Below are 21,510 nucleotides of genomic sequence, written 5' to 3' on the forward strand. Positions count from 1 at the left end.
GTCCTTTGTTACAAAGACCGTGAAAAACATTTTATCGGCCGCAACAGTGTAGAGGCACGAACACGCTGTAGAATTTTCCGAACTGAAAGATGTCGATGAGTCCATAATAGACGCTACAAAGGCTTCAAATGATCCTACTCCTTTTGCTCTGACATGGGATAAGGCTAGTCAGCAATTTAGGCCTTATAATGTACCGCGTAACATCTTAGATATATTAGATAGTGAAATTGCAGGTGGGGTTGATGAACCGCCAGGAACTCCAAATGTGATTTATCTTGATAGCAATGTTAACAAATATAAGTTGCTAGATTTTACTTTACACTTCTTGGTATACCGATTCACCTCAAGATCAAACCTCTTACGACAATAATGTCATCAGATAATACACTGCGAAGGTGGATAAACGAGGGGGAGAATTATTGCTCATACAATGCTAGAGGGGTTCCAGTAAGATTATTTTGGGACACAACTTTGCAGAAACTGGGCTTGAAAAGTGTCGGTGAGGAGGCAGCTGAATTAACTTTACAGACAGCTAATCAACAGATGACTGATAATATGAAAATAATTGAGCATGGTACAGTTATTATCAAATGTATAAAATTAGGTACAGGAGATGTTAGGGGGTTTACGTCATAGAGCAGAGATGTGAAGTCTAGTACGTTGTAGGCCTAAGTACCTGTAGCTCTATGGCCTAAACGAGACAACACAGTCCCTCTCCACGCCCTCGAATTTTGCTTCAGTTTCTGGGCAAGACCATGTCAGATCAAAATTATAAACCTGGTAAATACTGACAATATGTCAGCAGGATTAACAGAGGTGGTAAACAGTTGCGATAAATTATGTAACTAACGTTGCGGCAAATTAAACATTGAAATTAACTCAGTGTGTGCCAGGAAGGAGAATTCACTAATGCGAGAACCTGGGATTGAAAATTGAGTCTTTAAGTTCAGAATGAAATTTCTCCCACTCTACAGTGTTCTCTATTCATTGACTGACACATGACCGATCAGATCTCTCTAACCTCTTGCAGACATCATTATATCTCACTTTCAAAACAATATTTTCTGCCTTTGCCTCCTTCAGTTCAGTTTCCAAATTGTCTTGGCCAGTATCTCAAAGCATTGATAAAAAGAGACACTTGCTAATTTATACAGAAAAAAATGTAACAGCTGTATCATATTGTTTTTGATGATCGAGAGATATCACTGTCTCTGGTAAACATACCAAAATCAGTTTCCAACCGAAAATTTTCAACCAAATTTCAATGCAATCCTATCAACCATTTTTTATATATTAATAACATATAGATAGACAGAAAGCCATAGATACGACATGATCTTATTTTGTGTGAAAGCCAGACTTTGTGACCATCTAGTTCACCAGTAAAAAACGTTATTTTGTAAGGCATATATTCTACTCTAATGATGTGGTGCACAAAAGCAAGGCCATTAATACTGCAAGAATGGATTTATTCCATAAGATGCAATGCAAGTTTCGCACAGGAATGCTAAGGCTTGCTTAACTCAGAATCCTACATCTTACTTACCTTCAGAGGCTGTACTAACTGTTGGCTTTTTTGTCTTTGTGTTCGAATTCTGTCAGTCTGTCTTGTTTTAATTCCTCAACTTTGTACTGAAGTTCGCAGACCATCTTCTCCTTAAGTTTGAGTTCAGACTGTAATTTCACTACGCGATCTCTCTCCACAATGTATTCTATTCGTTGACTGACAATGACTGTCCAGTGTTCTCTAACTTCTGTCTGATTCATGATACCTCTCTTCCAAAAACACATTTTCTGCCTTCTTCTCCTTCAGTTCAGTTTCCAAAATGTCTTTGCCAGTATCTCAAAGTATTGACAAAAAGAGACACATGTTTATTTATGCAGAATTAAATTTGTAATAGCTGTATCATATTGCTTTTGATGATCGAGAGATATCATTGTCTCTGGTAAACATACCAAAATCAGTTTCCAAAATACAAACTGTGTACCACATTTCAATCCACGCCCATCAACAATTTTTAATATATTAATGACATATAGACAGACAGAAAGCCATATATACGACATGATCTTATTTTGTGTGAAGCCAGACTTTGTGACCATCTTATTCACTAGTAAAATACACGATTTTGCAAGGCATATACAGGGTATTCTACTCCGTTGATGTGGTGCACAATGGATTTATTCCATAAGATGCAACGCAAGTTTCTAAACAGGAATGCAAAGGCTTTGCTTAACTCAAAATTCTACATCACACTTACCTTCAGAGGCTGTACTAACTGTTGGCTTTTTATCTTTGTGTACAATTCTGTCAGTCTGTCTTGTTCTATTCCTCAACTTTGTACTGAAGTTCGCTGACCATCTTCTCCTTGTGTTTGAGTTCAGACTGTACACGATCTCTCTCAACAGCGTATTCTATTCGTTGACTGACAAATGACCGTTCAGTGCTCTCTAACTTCTGTCTGAGTTCATTATACCTCTCTTCCAAAATAACATTTTCTACCTTTGCCTGCTTCAATTTTGTTTCCAAAATGTCTTGGCCAGTACCTCAAAGTATTGATAAAACGAGACACTTGCTTATTTATACAGAAATAAACATAAATTAGCTGTATCATATTGCTTGTCATCAACAAGAGATATTATTGTCCGTAGATTAACAACAGCAGTTCATGTTTGCGTCGAAAGTATAGGGACAGTGGTTTGTGGATGAAGATCACAACATATATGACATATGCATTGAATTCCAATTCAACTCCATCAACCATTTCCGATGCAGCAATAACATAAACGTAGACAGAGAGAAAGCCATTGATACGACCAGAACTGAATTACTGTGAACACTTGATTTTAAGTTTGTGACCATCTAGTTTATAGGTAAAATACATTATTTGTGCAAGGAATGTATTTTCCATTGGTGATAGGGTACACAATTGCAAGGCCATTAATACTGTAACTAATGGATTTGTTCCATAAGACGCTGTGCAATTTTGGCACTGGAATGCAAAAAGCTTTGTTTACATGCAAATCCTACTGCGATTCTTACCAACTTTGTGCTGAAGTTCCTCTACCAACTTCTCCTTCTCTTCAAGTTCAAACTTTACTTTCTCTCTCTCAGCAGTGTTGCCAATACGTTGACTGACCAATGACAGCTCACTTCTCTCTAACCTCTGACACAGTTCCTTACATCTCTCTTCCAAAGTAGCCTGTTCTGCCTTTGCCACCTTCAGTTCAGATTCCAAAACTTCTTGGCCAAAACTCGAAGTATTGATTAAAAGAGAAGTTTGCTTATTTATACAGACAATAAATTTGAAACAGCTTTATCAAATTGCTTTTCTTGATTAAAAGACATGATTGTCTAAAGATTTACAACTTACAGCAATTCGTGATAAGAATTAAATAATTGGCACGATGGTTTTGTTGGTGAAGACAGCAACAACTAGTGACATATGCATTTACTTTCCATTCAATACCATTTACCATTTCTGATATGTCAATGACATTAACAAGAGCAGACAGAAAGACACTGATACGACATGATCTTATTTTGTGTGAACATTTGACATGATATGATGATCATCTAGTTCGTTAATAAAATACATTATCTGTGCATGGCATATATTCTACTCTGGTAATGTGGTGCACAATTGCAAGGCCATTAATACTGCAACCAACGGTTTTATTCTGTAAGATGCGATGCAAGTTTCGCACAGGAATGCAAAGGATTTGCTTAACTGAGAATCCCGTATCTTCTTACTTACCTTCAGAGGCCGTATTAACTGTCGGCATTTTGTCTTGTTCAAATTCTGCCTGTCTGTCTTGTTCTAATTCCTTAACTTTATGCTGAAGATCCATGACCAACTTCTCCTTCTGATCAAGTTTAGACTGTAATTTCTTTCTCTCCACAGTGTACCATATTCGTTGACTGACCAATGACTGCTCAGTGCTCTCTAATTTCTGTCTGAGTTCATTTTTTCTCTCTTCAATAACAGCATTCTCTTTGTTTGTCTCCTTCAGTTGACTTTCCAAAATGTCTTGGTAAATAATAATTAATATAAGTATTATATTGAAATAATAATGCGAATAATAATAATAATAATAATAATACAATATTATATTATGTGATATTTATTGCTTAAAAGCGCACTACACTACGTCTCAGTGCTCTGTACATTACAATAAAATTACATATAGACATGACATCAAATCAATTTCAGCGATAAAAAAATTACAGATAAGTACTATAACACTGCTTAAAAAGAGTTTTAAGACAACGTTTAAAAGACTCACAAGACCAACCAAGACAGTGAGCATCAAAAGAAAGCTCATTCCACAACAATGGGGCAGCAATTGCAAATGCGCGATGACCATAATTAACTGTAGTGCCCCTAGCATCATGCCTGGTAAGAAGTATCTGGTTAGATGAACGGAGAGCACGCTCAGGGATATTTATAGCTACCAATGATTGCAAATACTGTGGACATTCGCTACGAAGAATTTAGAAAACAAAAAGCAAAATTTTGAACTTGATTCTCTCTTTCACTGGCAACCAATGAAGTTGGAATAGAACAGGTGAGATGTGTTCACATTTCTTAGTGCGTGTTACGAGACGTGCGGCCGCATTCTGAACTGACTGAAGTTTTCTAAGCTGATAGTCGGAAATCCCATGCATCAGGATATTACAATAGTCTAGTCGTGAGGTGACAAAAGCATGTACTAATTTCTCTGTGGTCGGAATATCTATCAAAGAACGAATTTTACCGATTTTGTACAGTGCAAAAAAGGCAGATTTACACGTTTTATTTATTTGATTTGACATAGAACCATTCGAATCGAGCAGAACACCAAGATCTTTAACTGTAGTGGGCGGGCTAACATCGAAAGTACCGATCTTGAGACTGTCAAGTTTAGTCACAGCTCTCTTAAAAGGCGATGAAAAGTGAACTACCTCAGTTTTTTCATCATTTAGGATCAGCATGTTTGACCTCATCTATTGACGCACATTATCAATGCATAATTCAAGATCCAACTTGACATCGTCTGGACTATTACAAACAACATAATCTGAGAATCGTCAGCGTAAAGCATGTAATCTAGGCCGTGGGAAGAAATAATATCATCAAGAGGAGTTGTGTATAGAGTAAAAAGTAAAGGTCCTAGGACAGAACCTTGTGGGACACCAAAACGTAGAACACCATCTTGTGATGTTGTGGAATTTATATTAACACGTTGAACACGGCCTGTTAAGTACGAACGAAACCACTGTAAGGTTGAACCTGTTATTCCAAAACGGCACTGCAATCTATTGAGACGAATTTCATGGTCCAGAGTATCAAAAGCAGCTGATAAATCCAGCATAACAAAATGACATCCTTTCGTGAATCTAATGCTGTCATGATATCATTATGAACCCTAAGCAATGCAGTTTCAGTACTGTGATTTGCACGATAAGCTGACTGGCATTTTGCATACAATTTATTTTCTGATAAATAGATTTTCAGTTGATCCGCGACAATACGCTCTAAACATTTGGACAAAAAACATAAATTTGAAACTGGCCTATAATTTTTAAGAATATTGTTATCAAGACTAGGTTTCTTTATCAAAGGCTTAATAAATGCAGTTTTAAAAACCTGCGGAACAGTACCTGATAAAAGTGAGCTGTTAAAAAGGTGAGTTAAAAACGGAGCGATTTCATAAATACAATCTTTAAAAACTTCAGTTGCTAAAATATCTAAAATCCATCTAGAAGATTTTTAAAACATCATTTTCACTGACAAGACTAAAAGATGACAACGAACAGTTGAGAAAAGGATAAATAGCATTGTCAATAACTGGAACTAGGCCTTCTCTGTATTTCTCTACTTTCTGCTGGAAGAATTTCAAAAATGTGTCACTAAGCTCATTAGGAGGGACATTTGTCGGCTGAATCTTTGCACTGGTCTTCCTCGATCCAGTCAGCTCATCAACGATCGCGAAAAGTCCTTTAGAGTCTGCAGTGTTTATTCGATCCCGGTAGTAATCAGACTTCACTTCATCAGCTCGTCGATTATACTGTAACCGCGAGGAAACGATATTTCACGATGAACGATGAGACGAGAACACAACCACTTTCGCTCATGTTGACGGACTTTCCTCCTCATAGTCATCAAATTCTTCATTATACCATGGTGCCCTGGCTTGTCAGTGAATTTTTTAGATGTAATCGGCACAAGATCATCGAAATTTCAGAAATATCCGCATTATATCCTGAACAAAGATCGTCAACATCTACAGTTTGATTGTTACAGTAGGTTGACAACGCCAGAGATATCAATTAATTTCACACTATAATGACATATCTCAAAGCATTAATGGAAGGAGAGATTTGCTTATTTATACAGACAATAAATTTAAAACAGCTGTATCACATAGCTTTTCATAATCAAGAGATATCATTGTCCGTAGATTTACAACAGCAGTTCATGTTCGCATCGAAAGTATTAGGACAATGGGTTTTGGATGAAGATCACAATGAATAGTGACATATGCATTGAATTTCAAGTAAATCCATTAACAGTTTCTGATACATCAATGACATAAACACAGAGAGACCGAAAGTCATTGATACAACTTGAGTATATTTCGTATAAACACTTGAATTGAAATTTGTGACCACGTAGTTTAAAAGTTAAATTAGATGTGAACTGAATGTGCTCTTGTGGTTTATCACAGGTTCATTACATAGTAGTACGCTTCATAGAACAATCTGATATCTGTCAGATCATTATATATAGCAGGTTTCATCAACTTTTGCACAGCGCTCTAGGAGCTAAATCACTGTTTACAAAACTTCTTTTAATATGCAAATGAACTGTTTATTAACTTGACACTGCTAAATTCTTCATGGGACAATTAGATACCTACCAGATCAACATCTGTAGCATGTTTCACCAAATGAATTCTCAATTAATTTCACACTACTAAATGCTTCACAACACAGTCAGATATATATGTTGTATCATTATCTGCAGCATATTTCAAAAAATTGGTGCAGTTATTTCAGAGTTATATGACTTATAACATGAACTGGCCCAAATCGCCACCTGTGTGACGTGAAACACGACGGATAAGAAATCCGAATTACCCCTATTGTACGTCATTAACCCGAATGTTTTGCGTGCATGATACCGTTCATACATGCAGATGTCGCGACACAGACAGATTTGTTGTGATCGATGCCGTGCTAGTTCTTAAGACATTTTTTTTACAAGAAGGTGACCGATAAATCCAGACATGGAAACATAGAAGGCATATTTGTCCAACGAAATTTCAAGTCACTAAAACTATAGCTTTATCCAAGAATCGAATGGAGATACCGCCGTTCGTTTTATTTTATAAAATGACTCAGTAACCTCGCGGCCCCAGTAGAGTCATGTAGGCTCAATGTGCACGTTGTACCTGACGATCGCAAGTTCAACTGAATTAATGAGTACAGTATAATCTTCAGGAAAGCCACAAAGGAGGCACAAGCATAAAGTCACTCGACTAACAACGATAAATTTCCTTCACCCCATGAAAAATCCCGTAAATTCTCGCTCGGAATCAAACTTGCAGCGCAGAGTATGGCTCTTGTCTAGGACATAAGCTATCGAACTGTGTGCAGCACTGTGGAATCCGATTTACTTCGGAAGTCAAGAGTTAGACAACACTCAAACAGAGTTTCCCTCCATGCCTCAAGTAACAAAATTAGGATGTATCCACGGGCGAGATATGTGTCACTGCAAACATCAAAGTCCGTAAGACGAAAACATTGACGACCGAGATCGGGATTGACGAGTTGACACCAGCAGAGACCGGTGACGGCAGCGTTGTGGGCACAAACATGCAATGAGGTACATCCTGTGTGTCATCGAACGGAATCTTTCGCGCTCACCAAGGTCGTAAACTTGTGTGATATTTTCAAAAGCCATGGCATCTCTGAGAATGAGAATTACTGTTTCGATCGTGTCGTTGCATTTACTCCATAAATCTATTTGTAAATATTCTAAATAATTCTGAATACTATAGATGGCTATCCGTCGCTAGCACGGTGAAAGCTGTGTCCGCTGATGGCCGACTTGCCTTGGCATCTGTACAGCGCGAGACAATGATTGACATGTTCCTGTGACTGAATCCGTACGTCTGTTTGGTGGAGATACCATTCGATGTATCAAAATTTCAGCTCAATGGGACTTATGAATGAAAGTATCTCCTGGGAGACAGGCTTTACTCTTTGAAATGAAAGTAATCCGCGTAAGTAAAACACAAATCGCGACGAAATTCATGCAGTTTGTTACAATAATTTTGATCCATCTACATAAAAATTAAAATAAGAAGATTGCTCATGTAATAAATATATAATCCCATGGTATAATTCTCTGTTTGATGTCATCGCATACTCATGTTTTGCGCGGAGCCGCACAGCTTCTCGCCTTCGGCTCAAAGTTGTACGGCTCGTATAACATCGTATACGATGACGTCAAACAGAGAAAAATACCATGGGATTATATAAAATAATTATACAACTTCATCTTATATACAATTAGCTATTTTTTATCTTGACACTGCCCTATGCTTCTTAGTACAGTTAGATATCCATCAGATAGATACTTTTAGCCGGTATCATTGATGCAGGAACTTCTGAAGTATGTCACTAATTACAAGAGTTCATTAGTATTCCAGGGCTCGAAATTAGCGGTAGTACCGCGTCCACTGACTACCAACTTTTCCCTGGGGCTACCAAAATCCATGAAATGGTAGCCCACATGGACTACCAAAGCCTGGGACATGAAATTCAGTCAGAGTTAGAACTTGGCATGCGATGTCCGTCACTTTGGGACGAGCTGAATGCAGTCAAACCCAGCTAAGCTAGCTGGACACAGAAAGGCCACACTATGACTTTGAAATGCAAATTGCAAACACGACAGTGCCGCAATTTGCAACAGAAAATTTCAATGTCTGAACTGATGTACTTGGTTGACAGGCACAGGACATGATGGCCAATAAAAATGCATTTTCACAACATTTATATCATAATGTATCAGTCACAGTTACACGGAATTTGCCTCCTCCCCTGCACAGAAAGCCATGCTCTATTTTAGCCCGTATACAGTGTATGTCTCACCGGCTGAGCTGCGAGAAAGCGTTGTGATGTTGACTATCAAAAGTTGCATACAACTCTGAGTATAAAACGGGTTGTCACTGAGTCATCAAAATTTTCAGTGTCACTGCTGTCCAATTCATACGGTATCACTGGTTTCCTTTTGGTATTAAAAGTGTGTAAGTATTCAAACCAAATGAAGAGAAAATTCACTTCATGGCAAGAATCTTGAAAAATATGTCTTTTCTTGCTCGGTACGGGAAAAATATCCCTAAACTGTAAAATGCATGGGCTACCTGCCTTTGCCACCGGGCTACCAACTTCTAAAAATGGTAGCCCAAGTGAACTACTAGGTAAAAAGTTAATTTCGAGCCCTGTTCTCAAATGAGCAGATAATTTACATGACACTCACAGTATTATCATAATGTTCTGAAATTGTCATCTGTGAAAACTTTCATGGACATTTTTTGCTGTGTTTCTTGATATATATCGACACTGTCATTACTGTCTCCATAGGGAAACCATTATATGAAAAAAAAAGGATTGTCATACCTTTATCAATATGCAGGCCACAGTAACCAAAATCTAATCTATTCTGTCAATAAGCATACAATAGAGATCTTTCAAATCTGGCTTGAATCCGATCCGCTTTGTTTATTTATCGTGTAAACTGACAGGCAGACAGAGAGACAGACACACGCATGGGCAGACAGTTAGACATCGCAAAGACATTAGCTGTCGTGTGTGAATATGTGAGCTAATATCTATATTATTTGTGCAAGGAATGTATTCTACTCTGTTGATGGAGTGCAACATTGCAAGCTGAAGGCCCCGTCACAAATGGATTTACTTCATAAGATGCAATGTAAGTTTCACACAGAAATGAAAAAACCTTGTTTAAATTCAATTTCTACTGCGAATGGGCAGACAGATAGACATCGCAAAGACATTAGCTGTCGTGTGTGAATATGTGAGCTAATATCTATATTATTTGTGCAAGGAATGTATTCTACTCTGTTGATGGAGTGCAACATTGCAAGCTGAAGGCCCCGTAACAAATGGATTTACTTCATAAAATGCAATGTAAGTTTCACACAGGAATGAAAAAACCTTCCCTTACCAAATTATTCGGCCTTCCAGTGCACTGCAGGTGCACCTGAAAGGCATCTCAAACACACCTGATAGCCTTTTATACACTCCACATACACTTCAAGGGCACCACATCAAAAACTGCTGTGTTTGTGGTGTCCAGGCAATCCCACCACAGACACACCTGTTGTAGTCAACTCCACTCCAAATACACCTGCCCAGAAAAGATCACGATAAACCCCACTCCAAATACACCAATACGGGAACTCAGAATTATCACTGGCATAATAATCCACCACAAAACCACCTCCTTTTGACTCTGAAATTTCCAGAACTGGTTGGCCCACCACCAACCCACCAAATCTGGACTTGATTTGTTTTCAGTCATCATAGCACACTCCAACTACACATAGCCAAACATCATCGTGAGTATATTGGTTCAATTTTTTTGAAAAAACGCCATGTATAAACACTGCCCACAGATATGCCAATCCAAATAACCGGATTTCGCTGTTCAGACAATTTTCAAGCCTTATGGAATAACTTTAAATGAACCCTGATGACTCTGAAGGATATGTCCCATCATACCATACATGAAGGGTGTAGCACTTGTGGTTACTGAATAATGGACAAATATGTATATTTCAGGTCAAAGGTCAAAAAGGTCATGTGACATTTTGTCAAAAAAATTGTATTGCTAAGTTATCCCTATATACCAAAAATCAGACTTCTATCTCTATTGGCTCGCTCAAAATTAGATATGTGCATAATTAATGAGGTACAATATATGGCTTCATAAGGTGTCCAATCATACCATACATGAAGGGTGTAGCACTTGTGGTTACTGAGTAATGGACAAATATGTATATTTGAGGTCAAAGGTCACCAAGGTCACGTGACATTTTGTCAAAAAAATTGTATTGCTAAGTTATCCCTGTATACCAAAAATTAGACCTCCAGCTCTATTGGCTTGTTCAAAATTAGATATGCACATAATTAATGAGGTACAATATGTGGCTTCATAAGGTGTCCCATCATACCATACATGAAGGGTGTAGCACTTGTGGTCACTGAGTAATGGACAAATATGTATATTTGAGGTCAAAGGTCACCAAGGTCACGTGACATTTTGTCAAAAAAATTGTATTGCTAAGTTATCCCTGTATACCAAAAATTAGACCTCCAGCTCTATTGGCTTGTTCAAAATTAGATATGCGCATAATTAATGAGGTACAATATGTGGCTTCATAAGGTGTCCCATCATACCATACATGAAGGGTGTAGCACTTGTGGTCACTGAGTAATGGACAAATATGTATATTTGAGGTCAAAGGTCACCAAGGTCACGTGACATTTTGTCAAAAAAATTGTATTGCTAAGTTATCCCTGTATACCAAAAATTAGACCTCCAGCTCTATTGGCTTGTTCAAAATTAGATATGCGCATAATTAATGAGGTACAATATATGGCTTCATAAGGTGTCCCATCATACCATACATGAAGGGTGTAGCACTTGTGGTTACTGAGAAATACACAAATATCTATATTTGCAGTCAAAGGTCACCAAGGTCACATGACATTTTGTCAAAAACATTGCATTGCTGAGTTATCCCTATATACCGAAAATCAGACCTCTAGCTCTATTTGCAAGCCCAGAATTAGATATTTGCATAATGCATGTGTTGCAGGAAGATGCCAAGGTCATAGGTCAAGTGACATCCCCAAAATTGTGGTGTGCAATTTGGTCCCCTGCTGGTCACTATCCAATAGAAACTGGCATTCGCGTACTCTAACATAGGCCCGAACAAGCCGTGGCCATATGCTGCATAGGTATAGGGGAGGTCAATGGTCAGTGAAAAACATGAAAAATTTAATTCTTCCCAAAATCTGCATGTATGACATGAAATTTGATTGATTAATCTTTATGCAAATAAGGTCCATTTTAGAGTTTAAATTCAAAATTGCTGCCAGGTCATGTGACCTATTGTTATTGTCATGTGATCAAAAAATTATTTGCGCGGAGTTTTTACCTATGTGCCAAATTTGAAGTCTCCAGGTGCAATGGTGTTCGCGTGGCAATTGCATTTAGTAGTAGGGGTTGTCTGTTGCAAACTCCACGATATTGTTAGTGAACTTGCAAAATTATTAATTATTATAAAATTATAAATCTGTACCGACTATTTCAGATGCATAGTAAACAGCTGAATTCGCCAAAATTTGCAAAACCATGACCTGTCCTCACTTCACTGACTGAGCTAGAGTACACATAGTATGTATAGTATACAATCACGGTCCCTCCACAAAACGGTCAAGAAACGCTTTTGTTCAAAGGTGCTAATCACCTACACAGTTGCAACAGTCCGCGTTGCGGTGGACGCAGAAGCGAATGACGTCATAGGCAAGTTAGCGTCGTGTTTCAGTGGCGTCTTGTGACACGGTCCCGCTCCGGTATCCTACGATTTTCAGTCAATCAAGCTACTTTATTTTCATCTTTCTGCACTGTTTCGCATGTATTTGAAGACTGGTGAGAAGATGAGTAAAACAGTTTCTTAAAGATCTCGGTCACTATCGAGAAATCCCTTACCAAAAAGATAGCGCTATTTATAGTAGATATAGCGCTATTTTTGTAGGTTCTTAGGAGTTTTTGGTAGATCTCAAGAGGTGTTAAATAGGTGTCAGTTTACTTGTAGGTCTCCAGGAATAAGTCTTGTTATGCATCTACTTAGTACCTAATAACACCTATCTTACACCTACTTCTGTATTAGATCAACTGTAGGTGACAAATAGATTTGTGTAGGTAAAGCACACCTACATAGACCTATCATGACCTATCATGCACCTAAAGGAAAATTGAGGCGCCCTCACAGGCAAACAAACGTAAAAGCCGTGGTTGAACTTTAAACCCTATTTGAATAAAGAATTCTGCCTATAGGGGTACACCCAATTGATCATTGCTTAGGGATTTCCGGCCTTTGTTATGATAAAAGTTTGTCGGCTGCAGGCTGGTGATATTTATGTGACCTTTGCGCTTGTTATGGTTCCGTATTGCACCGAGTTTTCGACCCAAATGTTAAAATTGGCCGATCTGAGCGATAGCACGGAGGTTGGACATCGCTTTGCTGACATTTTTTGTGGTAGCAGCAGTGAGTCATTTTATGGTTTTACCAAGTCCCGACATCGAGGATGACATACTCTCAGTCTCTGGTTCGACTATGTGATTGCCATGAATCGACTGACAAAGTTGACGAAGACAGTGCAGCAATGACAAACCTTGAAATAACGCTAACATCGATTCAAGACCAACATCGTATGCTTCAACAACTTGCAAGTTGCGGTAATTCTGACGACGATTTGGGTGAGTGGAGTCATGAATTTGAAACGAGAGATGGTTTGACGATAAGAACATTGATGTTTGGTCATGGCGGGAAGTTCGTAATCGGAGAATGACGGTACCTGTTGTAATATTGAACTACATCGTTACCCGAAGCCATGGAGGTACAATGAGTTGGATGTGGGAATAGAACGATACACGAACTAACTGAACAGCATGGAGGCGAAGCAAAATGATTCTATTGCCTGAGAACATCTTGAGAACCCGGAACATTTTTGATTGAACATTTTCAAGTTTGTTTCAGACAAGTAACACCTAGATGGGTCTGGTTGATATGCATGTATGTTTTCCAAATATTTTAGCTTGAATTTCTGGCCAACTTGATCCAGTGCCTGCCTTCAGTGCTACTGTGCCGAGAGACATGTTAATGAACTTTGTTGACAGTGACAGAGTAATACATAAAAGAGGTGATCTTGCAATTGACAAGCTTCGGAAAATTCGTCGATTTCGTAGAACATTATCACCGGTATAATCTTAGAAAATTCTGAGTGATGTTTGTCTGTGGATGTAACCATGGTCAAGTTCAAGGGACGATATTATTCCACAGAAACAAGGCAAGCATGTAAGTTAACTGGAGTCTAAGCACAAGCACATAAAAAAAATAAATTTCTTGTAAAATTTTCGAACCAAAGATTGCTAAAATTCTCAATTCATAAATTGTAATGTTACTTGATCAAATGTGCATTTCCGTGCTTTTTAGAATGTAGTTACTGTGGTCACATAGATAAGTCTATCATAGGTCACTAATAGGTGCTAGTTGTATCTTAGTAGGTGTGTTGCAGATTTATGTAGGCATGTTAGTAGGTCTGTCGTAGGTCTGTACTAGGTACAAGGTAGGTGTCTCAGTAGATGACTAGTAGATTTCTGTAGGTATCATGTAGGTTGAAACCCTTTTTTTCCAGGTGAGGCAAGTGGTAGGTGTGCAGTAGATTTTCGTAGATATTTAAATGACTTAATTTGCATCTCATAAATATTTCGCTGAAATTACTACTTATCGCCTATGATAGACCTACTTGTTAGCTTGTAGTTTTGTAATAGGTGTAGGTAGATTTCAAGTAGATATCCATTGTTTCAGTTGGAAATAAAGCTCTGTACACAAAACTTTCACCTCTTTGTCACCTATTTGTCACCTCTGTAAAATAGCGCTATCACCTACTAAAAATAGCGCTATGTTTTTGGTAAGGGATTTCTTGGATGATATTTTATGGCTGAGTTCAGCCATGAGGTGATCTTGACCGACGCCATGCATTTCGGAAACACTGTGAATTTTACTCCCCCGTTTGTTTTTTCATCTTTCATCAAAAAAGTAAGTCATGCACCTCCTAACAAGGCAAAGACTTCGAAAAAATAGGGAATCGTGTTGTGTTGTTATTTTGAAACCTAATTCGACTAGAAAACTAGTCTTTTTTGCCGCGTTTATATTTTCAACTGAAAACAAAATGGCGTCGCTTGGGATCGACGAGTCGTATCTGCATTACATGGGAAAATCCTAAAATGTCTTGCTTAACTCCCTTTTGATATCGATTTAACATGATAATTCCTCAGTTCCAAACTTTGAGAGTTCGATTTGAAATTTTTAATCGTTTTCAACAAAATTCAATGCACGAAATCAAGGAACTCTTACGATGACCTTGTTTTTGCAAGGTGCTCCCGTCGACCGTGCGTCGACCCATTGAGAGTTGGCGTTATGGTAATAGTGCAAAGTTTTTCCCCCTTTTTTTCTCCTTTATCGATCGTTCAGAGGTGTCAAGTGCGTCCCTACCGATCGTTCAGTCTTCTCAAAAGTAGGCAATCAGGTTCATGACGGAATCTGTTCTTTCTTAAAGACACAAGTTACTGCCGAACCCAATGTTTTGATTTTGTCGACCTTTCGAATTCTCAGACCGCCAAATTTAGAGAATCTAGAAACCCTACAAGTGTCGCGACATTTTGGTGACATGACCTCCCCAAGCCTGGGTGCCAACTCTCTGCCATGGATTTTCCTGATTGAGGATCAAGTGAGATACAAATCATGTCGTGTATGGTTTTCGTATGTTACCCACGAGAGAACGTGGTCAGCCCATCGATGGGTATTTATATACAACTGATTGTATCGGTTGCTACACTGTGGACATTGGAAGACCACGCAAGGCTTGGGTTTCGCAGCAGTACGTGTCGACGCAGGATTTTTATCTTCCAAAATGAAGTCCCAATCAACATGGGAGTCGTCAAAATTGACGAAATCGTCTCCGATCTTGTACATAGTTCACGCTGCGTGACTCCACGGCATGCGGCAGGCAGGAGATGTAAACAAACTTTGGCCTTTAGACGCATGCGCAGACAATAATCAGAATGCGTTCTGGAGAAAATTAAGTTTCTGCTTACGATAATTTTATGCACGTAACTGTTAACACCTCCCGCCGCACGCGTGATAATCCGGGATTATCCCCATCAGTAAAATCAACAGAAAGCCCAATCGAAACCCGGACTATAACAAAAGAAACTGGTGGCGTTTCTTGACCGTTTTGTGGAGGGACCGTGATTCAATCAGGTCTCCATGTACAATCATCTCTGTGAAAGGTCACAAGCATTCCAGGTCATGTCATGTCATAAAATTGTGGACTCACATTCACATTGACCTTTTCAAATTATTGATATGAAGTACGCTAAAATTTGCGAAAAGTTAAACCCCTTACTTTGCATGCCTGTCCGTTCTTGCAGTAGAGAAACAGCTGGGATAAGGTCATAGGTCGGTATTGTCAGCGCAGTAAGACCTTTGACCCCAACACAGTGTCACATGTCAAAAAGCAACACATTTCATTGGCTCATTTGGTAACGCCATATTGTATTTGAACTGAGCAAAGAAAGCTGTTAGCAGCTGCCGTTTGGACGACTTAGGAAATTTACTGCACTTTTACATTGATTTTGGAGGAAATTCCGGATTATTTCGCTCATGGAACAAACAAAGGAACTGAGACAGGATGTAGGAATGTGATCGTCCAGTGAATCTGAGTGACTTCGCCTACATTTGCCGCTATGGAGTTCGAGTGAGATGAATCACTTATGCCTGTAGGCTGTATTACTGTAAGTTACTTGCACAGTCACCGGCTGTTGGCTGGACGACGAGGAAATTTACTGCAGTTTTACATCGATTTTGGAGGTCATTGCGCATTATTTCGCTCATGGAACAAACAAGGGAACTGAGAAAGGATATTGGAGTGTGATATCGCCAAGTGAACCTGGGTGACTTCGCTTGCATTTGCCGCTGTGGAGCTCGAGTGAGATAATCAAATATGCTAGCCTGAAAGAATCTGAGTTGTTGTTGTCAGCGGCCAGTGATCACTGATGGTGTCCGGAGTTCAGTGTGGTGTCCGGATTTCGCCGTTCGGACAATTTTCAAGCCTTATGGAATAACTTTAAATGAACCCTGATGACTCTGAAGGACACCACTTCATGACGATTAGAACTTAGAAGTCTCTTTCGCCTGTTTCGTATACGGACACATAGTGAAAATTCCGGAACTGTAGGACATTGAAGATTTGAAATGTTCCCGTCTAATTTTCAGCAAAATTGTCTAGGTCCTCATCGAATACGGTATGTTTTTGAACTTCACATTTAATGTTAGGAAGGCCTTGAAACATTTAATATAGATGGGCTTTGATGTTTTCAAACAATTTTACACTTTGTTATAGCTAAAGCCTTGAGAGTTAGATTGCTCGTGGTCATGAGTGTTCGGCTGTTGCAAGCTAAACCCCCCCCCCAAAAAAAAATGTGGCAAAAAACCAAACCCTAACTGCTTTTTTATAGTGTAACTATTGGTCATTTTAGAGCAATGAATAAAAAGTAAAGAAAATATTTATTTAGCTTGTACCAGACCATGCAATTATGATAGTGAAAATGCTCTTCGTTTGGAGGAGACAATTTATTTAGGACACGTAAGAGAACAGTACTTTTTGGCTGGGGAAAACTTATCATCAATGTTCATATTAAATATGATATGAGAGCCTTAGAATTTCCTAGTCTTCCCCTCTGAAGAGTGTGAATGTACCTAGCACACATACAGGTGGACACACTGTTTGATGTTGATAAAATTGTCTTAGTATTCTGTGAAATGTCCTATTAATTCACACACTGTTTGATGGGGATAGAATAATTGTCACAATATTGTGTGAAATGTCCTATAATACACACTGTTTGATATTGATAGAATATGTCTCTGATTCTGTAAAATATCCTGTAAAAATCATTTTTTCCAAATATAATTGCAATTATGTACAATAAGTACCAAAAACTTTGAACAACTTTTAACATTAAACATCTAAATTTTACACTCCATGCATTAAAGGAATGGCCAGATAGTACTGTTTGCCTTGTAATTCCTGGAGAACCATTGTAAAAAGTCAAGTAAAGTCTTAGAATAATACTTCTACTACTAGTGTATAAACCGTGTAATATTCTGAATGTAAGATGGCAGCATCCCTTCATTTTCTCTCAGCATCCTTTTCTTTCAAGTCCTCATATTTCTCTTTTTTCTGACTATAATTTGGCTCTATAGCATATCTGTTGTTGATGACGTTTTTCTCTCAATCGATCTAAATTTATGTCCTTTCTGGTTTTCATAATTGATAGGGTTTTCTCTCAATCGGTCTAAATTGATGTCCTTTCTGGTTTTCATAATTGATAGGATTTTATCAAATATGGAACAAAAACAAAATATACACCTAATTCCCTTGCATTGAACAGCATGTGTGTGCAGTATTCAAAATGTTGCTACAATGGTATCAAGCTGTCGACTAAACAGTGGTTAATCTTTTACAAGTATTTTTATCAGTAGTACATAGGGGAACATTTGTGAAATCATTTCTTTAAAAAATAAACTGCAGTTTCTCTTATGAATAAAGTAATCTTATTTCAGAATATCATTACTTTGCAAAACAACAGTCAGTTATTACCTTATGAGCACACAATTTAAATTTGCAATGACAGAAGAAAGAAAATATCAACTAATATGAGACTGTATTAGTAATATGCAAGATAAGTTCCCTCCGAAGAGCTCTTAGGAGAGGAAATATCACGTTTCAGACAAGAACAAACATTATTTAGTCGTTCTTAGATCCTGACAGGTATCACGTTGTAATGTCATTTTATAAGGCTTGCCATCATAGTACTTTGTTAAATTCTGATCTTTCTATCATACACCGATAACAGCCCACTCTTTGAGGGGACATGTTTCAGACACCAAGATCATGATTCATCCACAAAATTCCATGACAGATATAGTAAAATGAACTAAAATGAAGGCAATAGCCTTCAGATGTAAAGTTTTAGTCATTTTGTATCTATTTCTGTCATAAAATGTAGTAAATGCTCACATACAATCTTCCCAGGACGCTCACACTCTGAAGTTTGAATTTCAAATGCAAACTGTTACAAGTCACGCAGACTTTATTTTTAGTCCAGTGTCAACAAACAATAGATTGCCATAGGAACAGCAACAAAATTTTGTAACATTTTATTGGTACACTGGAATCCAATTTTAAACCATTTCAGTTGTGTTACATGTAAAAACTGCATATTTTTTGGATAAAAATACACCATTTCTATTATTTAATGAACCATTTGCAACTTACTGTATATGAAGGAAAAGCCATGTATTGAATATAAAGGGGAAAAATGACCACTGAATATTTTCACTGAAAGTATTTATTTTTTGTTGTCATGTTTTAGGGGGTTTAGCTTGCAACAGCTGTGTTATGAAATCTCTGCAACTGATTGGGATATTTTAGCTCCATTGTCAGTGACGCGGAGTTTATCAAATAGGCTGATTTTTCCATCATCTGTAAGTCTGTCATCCTTCAATAATTGTCTTCTCTTCTGAAACCGCAAGTCCGATTGCTTTGAAATTGTATATGCAGTTCACTTGGGGTGATCTCACTGAAGTTTGTTCAAATCGTGGTGAAATTTGCATATTTGTATTTTTTAAGGCAATTTTTGTCATTTTTGGTACAAAATTTTTAAAAATCTTCTTCTTGAAAACTACCAGTCAGATAGCTTTGATATTTGGTACTTATGTCCCTAGTGATGATCTATTTCAGATTTATTCAAATTGTGCAGAAATATGCAAATTTGCATTTTTAAGGCAATTTTAGCCATTTTTGGTCAAAAAATAAATTTCTCAAAAAGTACTGGTGTGATAGCTTTGAAATTTGGTATACAGGTTTCTATAGATGAACTAAGTAATATGTATTGATTTTCTGATGAAATCTGCAATTTTGTCTTATTTTGACAATTTTTGCCATTTTTGGTTGACAATTAGATTCTTATAGAGTACTTGTCCGATAGCTTTGGTTGACATGTTCCTGGGGATGATCTCTGTGTGAACTTTTATGTTCAAAATATGATGCGTTCTTCAATTTAGTACTTTTGCAGTTATTTTCGACATACTTTGTCTGGCCATCCTTAAAGAGCTATCCAAGATTCCCACTATCACATTTGTCACAAGTAATTAAGGTTCCAAGACAAGAAATTGACCTTTTTTGCTCACGTGTTCACACACGTGAGCATATGGTTTAGCCATGTCTGTCTGTGTGTGTGTGTGTCTATGTGTCTGTGTGTCTGTATCCCCATTATCTCAAAAACGGCTGAACGTATTTCAGTCAAATTTGGTAGACATCTTCAGAATTCAAATAGCTAGAACTGAAAAGGTTTTGGTGGGCGTGGCTTGCATATTAATGAAGTTATCACAGTTTTAATTTTTGTGATACATGGTAGTCTATGGGAAGCATGATGACCATGGTTTCTGGACATCTCGACCCCTAACCAACTCGACCCTAGACAACTCGACCCGCTACCAACCCAACCCTGGTTAGACCTTATAGCCTTGCTCCTTCATGCCAAATATCAAAGTCACAGGTCTTGCCAATTTTGAGAAGAAGATTTGTTTTTCTGATTTTTCTATGACCTTTGACCTCCCCTATACCTATGCAGCTAAGCTATGGCAATGGCTTATTCTGGCGTATGTTAAAGTCCAAGACAGCCAGCTTCTATTGGACCATGGCCAGTAGGGGACCAAATTGCTCTCCACAATTTTGGGGATTCCACTTGACCTTTGACCTTGGCATCTTCCTGCAACTCATTTATTATGTGCATTTCTAATTCTGAGCTAGCCAATAGAGCTAGAGGTCTGATTTTTGGTATATAGGGATAACTTAGCAATACAAATTTTTTGACAAAATGTCATGTGATCTCGATGACCTTTGACCTCAAATGTACTATATGGCCATAACTAAGTAACCACAAGTGCTACACCCTTCATATTTGGTATGATGGGAGACCTTATGACATCACATCATGTACCTCATTAATTATGCACATATCTAATTCTGAGCCAGCCAATAGAGCTAGAGGTCTGATTTTTGGTATATAGGGATAACTTAGCAACACAATTTAACTTGATTTTAGTCATTGAAACTTGCTATATACGTACATCAAAGATACTGTGATATAACATCATTGAAAGTCAAAAGACGTTTTTACTTCAGCCAATTCCTAATTTGCATATTAAATGAATTTTCATACTTAGGGATATTCATCTGAATTGACTTGATCAAAATTTATGTAACTTGCTATGTACATTTCAGACACTGTAATACAATATTATTGAAAGTCATTAAGCATTTTCTCTTCAGCAATTCCTAATTTGCATGTTTAATGAACTTTCCTAATTAGAGATATATATCTGAATTGACTTGACCAAAGTTGACAAAACTTGCTACATATATTGCAGATACCATGATACAACATTATTGACAATCATTAAGCATTTTTACTTAAGTCAATTCCTAATTTACATATTTAATGAACTTTGCTTATTAGGGATATATACTGGGATTTACTTGATCAAAGTTGGCAAAACATGACAACATTGATGATT

General features: G+C 37.7%; 1 protein-coding gene across 1 annotated transcript; it reads right to left on the reverse strand.

Moving 5' to 3' along the window:
* Window positions 1-2,326: 2,326 nt before the first annotated feature.
* LOC139129155 (polyamine-modulated factor 1-binding protein 1-like) lies at window positions 2,327-4,975 on the reverse strand. Its single transcript, XM_070694802.1, has 4 exons — window positions 4,885-4,975; window positions 3,759-4,031; window positions 3,044-3,244; window positions 2,327-2,547 (listed from the first exon to the last, which is right to left on the reverse strand). The coding sequence occupies exons 1-4, from the start codon at window positions 4,973-4,975 to the stop codon at window positions 2,327-2,329; spliced, it is 786 nt and encodes a 261-aa protein (XP_070550903.1).
* Window positions 4,976-21,510: the final 16,535 nt, after the last annotated feature.

Source organism: Ptychodera flava, unplaced genomic scaffold (assembly GCF_041260155.1).
Source record: "Ptychodera flava strain L36383 unplaced genomic scaffold, AS_Pfla_20210202 Scaffold_95__1_contigs__length_380228_pilon, whole genome shotgun sequence".
Taxonomy (NCBI): domain Eukaryota; kingdom Metazoa; phylum Hemichordata; class Enteropneusta; family Ptychoderidae; genus Ptychodera; species Ptychodera flava.

Coding starts and splice junctions, on each gene's coding strand:
- LOC139129155 (XM_070694802.1), bottom strand. CDS start 4,975: ATGCTGATCCTAAATGATGAAAAAACTGAGGTAGTTCACTTTTCATCG. Junction 4,032..4,884: donor ACTTGACAGTCTCAAGATCG/GTACTTTCGATG, acceptor TTATTTACCAAG/ACATTTTGGAAAGTCAACTG. Junction 2,548..3,043: donor GGAACTTCAGCACAAAGTTG/GTAAGAATCGCA, acceptor CAATACTTTGAG/GTACTGGCCAAGACATTTTG.